Raw genomic sequence first — 8,745 nt, 5'->3', positions numbered from 1 at the left:
AACTCAGGAAAGAAGGATGAAGTCTCTCGGTGTCTATGTGCTACTAGGCCTCGCAGCCGCAGTCTACTGTGTGCCTGTCTCCAAAGTAACGGTGCAAGATGAAGGTTTTGCAAAGGTATGTTTTGTTTTCTGTCCTGGACAATTCCTTCAGTTTCATTGACTTCACATTGGGTTGTGCTGTGTCCTTTCACAGGGTTACCTGAAGAGATTCTTCAACCTGACAGAGGAGAAAGACCCGTTGTCTCGGAAAGGAGCCGACCGAATGAGCAAGAAGCTGAGTGAGATGCAGAAATTCTTTGGTCTCCGGATAACAGGCACTCTGGACGACAACACCCTGGAGATGATGAAGAAGCCCCGCTGTGGCGTCGCAGATGAAAACATTGCCCAATATTCGACTTTTGGAGATGGCCTCAAGTGGAACAAAAACACCGTCACATACAGGTGGATGGTCTGAAGAGGACCTGTACAGTAAAATATGTCATATCCAGTGATGGTACTGATGTGGTTGACTGTTTTTTTTTTTCTTTTTTTAAACAGGATTGTGGACTACACCCCCGACTTGTCTCAGGCAGAGGTGGATGACTCCATTCGAAGAGCTCTGGAGGTTTGGGCCAAAGTCACTCCTCTGACGTTCACAAAACTTACCAGTGGCACGGCTGACATCATGATCTCCTTTGCTCGCCTATGTAAGTGGAAGCAAATTTTCTTGTAGAGTCTCATAGGGAGTCAGATTACATCCTTAGTGGCTCCATCAAAAGGGAGAAACTAAAACAGCAAAGACTTTGCTGTGTATTACTCTTCACAACAAAGATTAACAAACATTAAACATGTTTGAAACGGTTGTATCAAACAAGGTTTGCAAACTAATCAGACACTTTCTGCGAACAGCACACGGTGATAATTACCCCTTTGACGGGCCTGACGGGACCCTTGCCCACGCCTTCGCTCCTTCTCCTGACATCGGAGGGGACGCTCACTTTGACGATGACGAGACCTTCACATTTCGCTCAAGCACAGGTATGTCGGTCAATTATACATTATTTTGGGAAGCAACTTTGTTTTCTTTGTAGAAATTGGCCAAGACGACCATTTCTTTATGTACTTTCCTGCTTTAGGCTACGTCCTCTTCCTGGTCGCTGCCCATGAGTTCGGCCACTCTCTGGGCTTGTCCCACTCTGAGGATCGCTCTGCTCTCATGTACCCTCTGTACTCATACAAAGACCCAGACACCTTTGTTCTGCCCCAGGATGATGTCAGAGGCATCCAGTCGCTTTATGGTTAGTGCTTAATTAAAAAAAAATTACATAGCTGGGGAAAGTTCAAACCATTGTTAAGAATCTTGTAAAAAAAAATAAAAAAAAGATGCTGATTATACCTAATTCTGTGAACAAGAAATTATGGATTTAAATTAATTGTGCTGAAATTTTTCACCCCTAGGTTCAAATCCTTCTGGAGACACCACAACAACTACAACAGGTTCAAGTCCTTCTGGAGACACCACCACAACTACAACTCAGGCTCCCACCATCCCTGATGTCTGCAGCTCACCTGTGGAGTTTGACGCTGTCACCACCTTGAAAGGAGAAATGTTTTTCTTCAAGGACAGGTATCACACATCCACCCCCCATGGCAAAATACTGACATCTACATCAAAACTTTGAAGCGCCTCGTTCCTTAGCATTAGCAGCTAAAGCTAATGTTCATGTCTGCTCTCAGCTACCTGTGGCATAGCAGCTCCCAGAGCAGCACACCCCAAAAAAGTCTCATCTCAAGCTTCTGGCCCAACGCCCCAACAAGCGTAGATGCTGCTTACGAGAACCCAGGGACTGGCAACGTCTTACTTTTCAAAGGTAATAATCCTCCCTTGTCATTCACTGGATCAGTCCTATTTCACAGTTAACATTAGTCATTCACTGATGCCCCCGTTTTGTTTAAAGGTTCTAAAGTATGGGCCTTCTCTGGAACCCAGCCGGTACCGGGCTACCCGAAGTCCCTCTCTGAATTCGGTCTGCCAAGATTTATGACGAAAATCGACGCTGCTTTTCACAGTGCTCGGTCTGGGAAAACCTACCTGTTCTGGGGGGGCTACTTCTACTTGACGTGAGTCAGATGTGCACTGAACTCCATTTTCAGCATGGACCATTTATTTGCCCTGGTTTTATGCATCTGTACCTTTTTTTTTTGTTGTTTTTGCTATAGTTACGATGAAAGCAGAAGGGCTGTGGAATCGTTGTCCTGGGTGAGCCAGACGTTTTCTGGAATAAACAACAAGGTGGCAGCAGCCACCGAGAAAGAAGGTGAATTAAAGCATCAGCATTAACATCTAAGGGATATTATCTTTACTGTAAATGCTAGTTTGTACAAATGCTCATTTGTCAAGTTTCTGAGTTTCTGAGTCACCCTAACAGCTGTAGTACAACAGGGGAATGAAATGGCCAGGTGTACTGACTTTAACTTGCATCAACTTGCATATAAGCCTCCCATGATGACCACAATGCCCAATATTCAAACTTTAAACACGACTGACAGGAACAGCTGACTCATTCTGCCATGTCAGCAGTTTTTCCTCATTTCGGTCATGCTACACTTATCAAACTCAACTTTAATACTAAATATGGGCATACAAGCCATCCAGCCTTTGGATATACCTGCTTATCCGTTCAGGGGGGTCGAGTCTGATGAGTTAGGTCTTATTTCCAGGCATCAAAGAGTCTAACCTTTAGTCTCTGTTTTTCAGGTTATGCTCACATCTACAGTGGCCCCTACATGTACATGTATGACCTGGGGAACGGGAAGTTGCTACGTGTGCTGAAGAGCACCTACCTTCTTGGCTGTAATTAGCTTAAGGCGCTTCATTTTTGTCATTTCGTAGCTTTTCATCTTATCTAAGAATGTACTTCATGTAGAGGTGGTGGGATAAAATGTAGGCATACACTCTTCTGAATTAAAAAAATAACCAAAAATAATAAGAAATGTCATCACTTAGTTGGAGCTGTAAACATTATTTGTCCAATGAAAGTGTGAATAAAGAATAAAGAATCATCATTCGACATTTTATGGTCATCATTTCTTTTCACAAGAACATTCCCACATTTTTATTTAGGGGTATCAGCAGAGTGAGCTAAAAGCAAATACACACCATTTTATTTGTAAAAATGAAAGTAAGATATATCCTTTCTCTCCCACTTGACAGCATCGTACTACTTTGCGTTGGTGTTTCACAGAAATTTCCAATAAAGCACACGCAAGATTAGAAATCCGACACGGCTCAAGATGAAGACGGATGTTTGAGAAGCACTTTGTCCAAGTCTTCGTCATGATCTCCAATGTGCAGCTGGTAAATGACGGAAATATAAGACATGATGCCTTCCAAAGAGTTCAGTGCCAGTTTGAACTGTTGGAGATGAATAATCAAATGAGTCAACAGATGAAACAACGGCGTTGACGTGTTTTCTGTCATATTTTTTGGTCTCACAGCTCCCTCTGTACTTCACTCTAAAGCATTTCTCTTTCCCCAGATTGGTGGAGGCGTCCCCAATCTAAATTAACACCTTTTTTTTTTTTTTGCTTTAATCACAAGATTAAAAAAAGTGAAAGTTGCTGCTCAAAAAGAAGGAAATATCATAATCTTAAATTAGTGCTGTTTTCGAAACAAGACAATCCTGAAAATTAGAAAAGCACCCAGAATCATAAATAAATAAATTAAAAATGACGAGGTGCTGCTATCTTTCTCCTGGTTTGAAAAGGGTCTGTTCCAACACTCACAAAAATGTTTCATGGCCTGCCCATTTCTCTCTAGCAGAGCTTAAATCACAAAACCAAAACATAAATTAAGGAACTAACAAAGTAACTAAAGTCTATTTTGAACTAGAATTACTCAACAGTCAAGTGTGCTTTTTGTTGTTCACCAAAAGCATATTGCACTCTGCATATAACATAAGTTTATACTTATTGAGAAAAAATAGATACATTACTAATTTTCCAAGCAAAATCAGTTCTTTGATTAGTAATAAAAGGCCAGTTACTTGACATGCAGCCGTCTTGATCTGACCTCTGCCTTTTGAATAATCTGCCAGTCAAGAAAGACGGACAAGCTGGTCTCTTTCGCCATTTTGATGTAATCTGCCACCTTTCTACTTTAAAATCTGTACAAAAGCACTTTGTTCCAATCGTTCCCATCTAATTCTGTTCGTATTCAGACCACTGTGATGGAAAAATTACTGTCGAAAAGAGACAGTGGGAAGCATCACGGACAAAAAAGACCACTCTTACACTCACAGTGGTAATAATTTACATTCTAAAAATTCACATTGCATTATTTTCAGTGCAAAATGTGCCTGCCTTCTTTTGGAGGGAGTTTGATTTGTGATCATTTCCTGGGGAAATCCTAGAAGTGTGATTTGTCTTTGTGCATGCTTTAAGTTGAATTAAAAAGCTCACTCTCAACCATAATGTGTGTAGAAGCTGCCTGTCGAACTATACTATACTATACTATACTATACTATACTATACTATAACAACTGTAGGGACTATAGAGGCCAACAAAGTCTGAAGAAATCAGACTGAGACTGAAATATGACACCTTAGACCCAGGAGTTATGCAAGTGAAAGATTTTAGCGTCATGTTTTCTGCCCTCACGAAGCCCGTAACAGGGAATTTATTGGCATGTAAATCAGTGTGAGAAAATACATTTTACTTGTAAAAAAATCCTCTTTCTGAATCCTCCCAGTCAACAGTTAACGGTTAAACAAAACAGACCTGTTCAAACGCTTGAAAGAATGTCTTATTGCCCAGTTATGCAACTCGTGCTGCCTCCTACTTTCACTGGAGCTCTTCATGTGAAGAAGACCTGAAAGGTTCTCCTTTGCTTTTGCGTTGGAAGGAAAGTGCAATGGATTCGATGAACGCTGTAAAAGCTGCGATGATTCTGGTGTGTACGGCGACCTGTGGAGCCATGCCCACCTCTTCACCCCGTCAAGAAAGTCTCTCCAAAGCCCAGGTAACGAAGACAAGCTGCCTTATGCCTCGTTGGCTCGTGTTAAATCTAACCAGTGTCAACTTGAAACCTTGTGCAATGGATAGAAAACATGTTGTTTTTTTTTTATTATTAAACGCATTTGAGCCTGATTAAGAACAAATCATGTTCTCAAAGACACCTTTGAATATAGGTATATATTTTATTTGGACGGTTATTTGGGCCGCTGACAATTCAAACTCATTTTCAGAAATTTTAAGATTTTACATCCGTATATATGTTGAATGTGAATGTATTTTCTGTATTACATTTTTGTGTAGCTGATATAATTCAACTTTTAAAAAATGAAGATCAAACCTAAACAGAGTGATTGAGCTCAGATTTGAGTGCTAATTTGCCAACAATTTTGATCTAGTACCGTGACCAACATCATTTGGACCCTACAAGCTTTTTACCCTGTGCGCAGACTGGCAGGGTTGCACTGACCCTTTGTGTGCTTTCACCAGTTGTTTTTTTGTCTGTGTGCGTGCGTGTGTGTGTCTGTATATGGTTTTGGTAACTGATGGTCTGATGGGAAACCCCCATTTTCCCAATTTCCAACCGTGACATCTGGCACACTCCTCCTGAACATCGAGCTCATATCAGACAACTATTAAATACAGAAAATGCCGACTAGAAATAATTTTTCTGCCATCGCTCTGGCGCCCACTCAACGTGGCACCCCTATGTGTTGCATATTTTGCATACCCACAACTGAGATAACTTTATTAAATACGTAAATGTTTAATCTAAGATAATCTTCATGGCATGACTGGCTTTCTATTTCACTGGCCTTCTTAAAATGTTTCCAGAACTACCTGTCTCAGTTTTTCTCTGAAGTCGGGGTCGCTTCTCCCTCCTCTGTCATGCGGAGTTCTCTGGACTCTTTCAATGACACGTTAAGAAAAATGCAGGAATTCTTTGGTCTGGAAGTGACAGGGCAGTTGGACTCTAACACAGGATTACCGACTACACACCAGATATGAGCCAAAGGGACGTCGACTCCACCATAGCCAAAGCCTTCAAGCTGTACAGTGATATTATTCCATTGGATTTCCAGCAGTCTGACAGTGAAACAGCTGACATCATGATTAAGTTCAAGTCTGGAGGTGACCATGTTCCACAAGTTTGTTTGTCTTTTTAATGTGCTTGTTTTAGTGTTAATCCACATCTCTTTTGAAAAGCAGACCATGGGGACTTTGCTCCATTTGACCGTCAGAATGGTGTACTGGCACATGCGTTTTCTCCTGGAGAGGGCAACGGAGGGGATGCCCACTTTGACGAGGATGAAAACTGGACTCTGACCTCAGAAGGTAAAGGATGAATGAATTTATCTTCTTGTTAGAAAACATTTTAAAAGAGATTCACTTTTACTGAAACATTATAAGACGAGATCCAAAAGTGGATCCATCTATCCATCCATTGAGGGCTTTTTAGAGATCAAGTCATGTAGTGTCTTGGAAGGGGCTCCAGATTTTCCACTCCCCAGTTACTCCAATGAAATCCGGAGCCAGTTGTTAGATATAATCTCTCCAAATTTGGTCTGAACCAACTTTTTCTCCCAGAAGGCTAATAAACAACCAGACAGTTTAACAGTGCACTTCAAGAACCAATGACCCCCAAAACGCATCGACAAAAAAGCTAAAAACAAGTTATTTCACTTTGAGGGCAGAGAAATCTATCCCTCATGCAAGATCAATGTTTTGAGATTTGATTGTGGTTCTCTTTTAATGCTGTCCTGCACCCACGTTGACCTCAATGGTGTGTTTTTCCAGGAGCCAACCTGTTTTTAGTTGCTGCACATGAGTTTGGCCATGCACTAGGGCTGGTTCACTCTCAGGATGAGATGGCCCTGATGTTCCCCACCTACAAATATGTGGACACGGACGGATACACACTGCCAGATGATGACAGGGAAGGTGTGCAGGCTCTCTACGGTAAGAACTAATCGACTGCAGACACTCGAGAACATTGAGGAATGAAGCAGAATTCCTGATAACCTGCTCTTCCGATGTTCCTCTCTTAAAGGAGTCAGATCAGATATTCTCCCAAAACCACAGCCTGAGCCAACATCAGGACCTCCTCTGGACAGGTGCAACAGGGACCTGGTGTTTGATGCAGTGACCACAATAGGAGGGAAACTTTTCTTTTTTAAAGACGGGTGAGGCTTTTCCTACAATAATTTAACTAACTAACCTAAATTCTAATGAAGAAACAACAAAATCGCACAAATTGCCACAAAGTTTTTTTTTGTTTTGTTTTTGTTTTTCCACTAAATTGTAATTTTATCGTAATTTTTCATTTGATTTATTTATTTATTTTTTTTGCCTTATTGCTTTTTTCAGATATTTTTGGAGAAAGGGCGGCCGCTGGGAGGGCATCACCAGGCATAAAATTCAGTCTGTCTGGCCTGGAATCCGCAAAGTTGACGCAGCTTATGAGAATAAGAAGAGGAATACTGTCATTTTCTTTGAAGGTATGAATTACCTGTAAATAAAAATTTAATGTTAAGGAATCAATAAATAGACAAATAAATAAAAAATGCCAGTCTAACCTAACCCATAACCTTACCTTCTTGTCTCAGGGAATCAATACTGGCAGTTTCGAGGTAAAACCGTCCTGCCTGATTATCCCAAACGTCTCAGTGACTTCGGCTTCCCTTCGTCAGTCCCCAAAGTGGATGCTGCTGTTCATGTGTCCTCCATAAGCAGAACTCTTCTCTTTGTAAACAACAAATACTGGAGGTGAATGACGCGACAAGGAGGCCTGAAATCAGATCCAGAGAGTTCTTTCATTTAAAAGAATTTTCTCCGCACAGCTACAACGAAGGGTGGCGCAGAATGGACCGTGGCTACCCCAAATTCATCCACAGGCATCTGCCTGGGATTGGTCACAGAGTGGATGCTGCTTTTGAGAACAGAGGTAAGGCCTCGGTTAAAGGTTAGTCACTCTGGCAAAATCATGCTGTGGTTCAACACAATGTCAATGATGCATCTGACCCTTTGTAGGTCAGCTGTACTTTTCCTCCGGCTCAAGACAAACAGAGTACCACTACCAACGAAGAAGAGCGCTTCACACTCTGATGAACTACTTGTGGCTGGGTTGCTGAACACCTGTTCTGTATTTCATTCAGGATTTTAAAGGTTGGGACACATGGCGAAAACTGATTATGTTTCCACTCACTAGCATTTTCTTTGGTTTGTTTGGAGAGAAGACGAGTAAAAACATCTACATGTACTTTTCTGTAAATCTTGCAGTGGACAAAAATACCATTACAATTGTTTTGTTGGGAAGGTTGTTTAGATATGGCAACTACCAATGTAGTAAAAGAAAATGCAGTTTAATTTTTTTTTTTCATGTAATAATTACAATGAATTTTACATAATTTTCCACAAATATCAACAACCCAAAGGAGAAAATGTGTATATTGTCTTTGTTTGACAATAATACTTAGAACATAAAATCAGAAATAAAATGATTGGTGTTAAAAATGACAGCTGTTGTAGATATAGAAAATTAGAGATGGTCTTTTTTTTGAAGGGTTGTGTAACATTTACGGCTCTAAAAGAGTTTTAGTTAGTTGGACTGAGGGAAAAAATTACTCTTTGGATTATGAAGGTTGCAAACCTCTGGAATTAAAAGAAACATCACACAGGTGCCCACCTGTTAATCTCAGAATAGGGTCGTTTTGACAAAAAAAAAAAAAAAAAAAAAAAAAACCCCAAAATCC

General features: G+C 40.8%; 2 protein-coding genes across 2 annotated transcripts; both read left to right on the top strand.

The window, feature by feature from the left end:
- LOC106951597 (collagenase 3-like) lies at positions 1 to 3,034 on the top strand. The gene is made up of 10 exons (XM_015039237.1): positions 1 to 115; positions 194 to 441; positions 538 to 686; positions 889 to 1,017; positions 1,116 to 1,277; positions 1,438 to 1,606; positions 1,717 to 1,850; positions 1,938 to 2,100; positions 2,200 to 2,297; positions 2,738 to 3,034. The coding sequence occupies exons 1-10, from the start codon at positions 17 to 19 to the stop codon at positions 2,839 to 2,841; spliced, it is 1,455 nt and encodes a 484-aa protein (XP_014894723.1). The 5' UTR covers positions 1 to 16; the 3' UTR covers positions 2,842 to 3,034.
- Positions 3,035 to 4,649: 1,615 nt separating this feature from the next.
- On the top strand, positions 4,650 to 8,509 carry mmp30 (matrix metallopeptidase 30). Its single transcript, XM_015039241.1, is given in 10 exon segments — positions 4,650 to 5,000; positions 5,828 to 5,968; positions 5,971 to 6,124; positions 6,203 to 6,328; positions 6,791 to 6,952; positions 7,044 to 7,176; positions 7,361 to 7,491; positions 7,600 to 7,759; positions 7,834 to 7,937; positions 8,024 to 8,509. Coding segments are annotated over 10 exon segments (1,320 nt in total). The 5' UTR covers positions 4,650 to 4,892; the 3' UTR covers positions 8,125 to 8,509.
- Positions 8,510 to 8,745: the final 236 nt, after the last annotated feature.

The sequence above is a fragment of the Poecilia latipinna genome, unplaced genomic scaffold, assembly GCF_001443285.1.
Source record: "Poecilia latipinna isolate Pla-1442-1.1 unplaced genomic scaffold, P_latipinna-1.0 Scaffold465, whole genome shotgun sequence".
NCBI lineage: Eukaryota > Metazoa > Chordata > Actinopteri > Cyprinodontiformes > Poeciliidae > Poecilia > Poecilia latipinna.
This window is presented reverse-complemented; position numbering and strand designations above follow the sequence as displayed.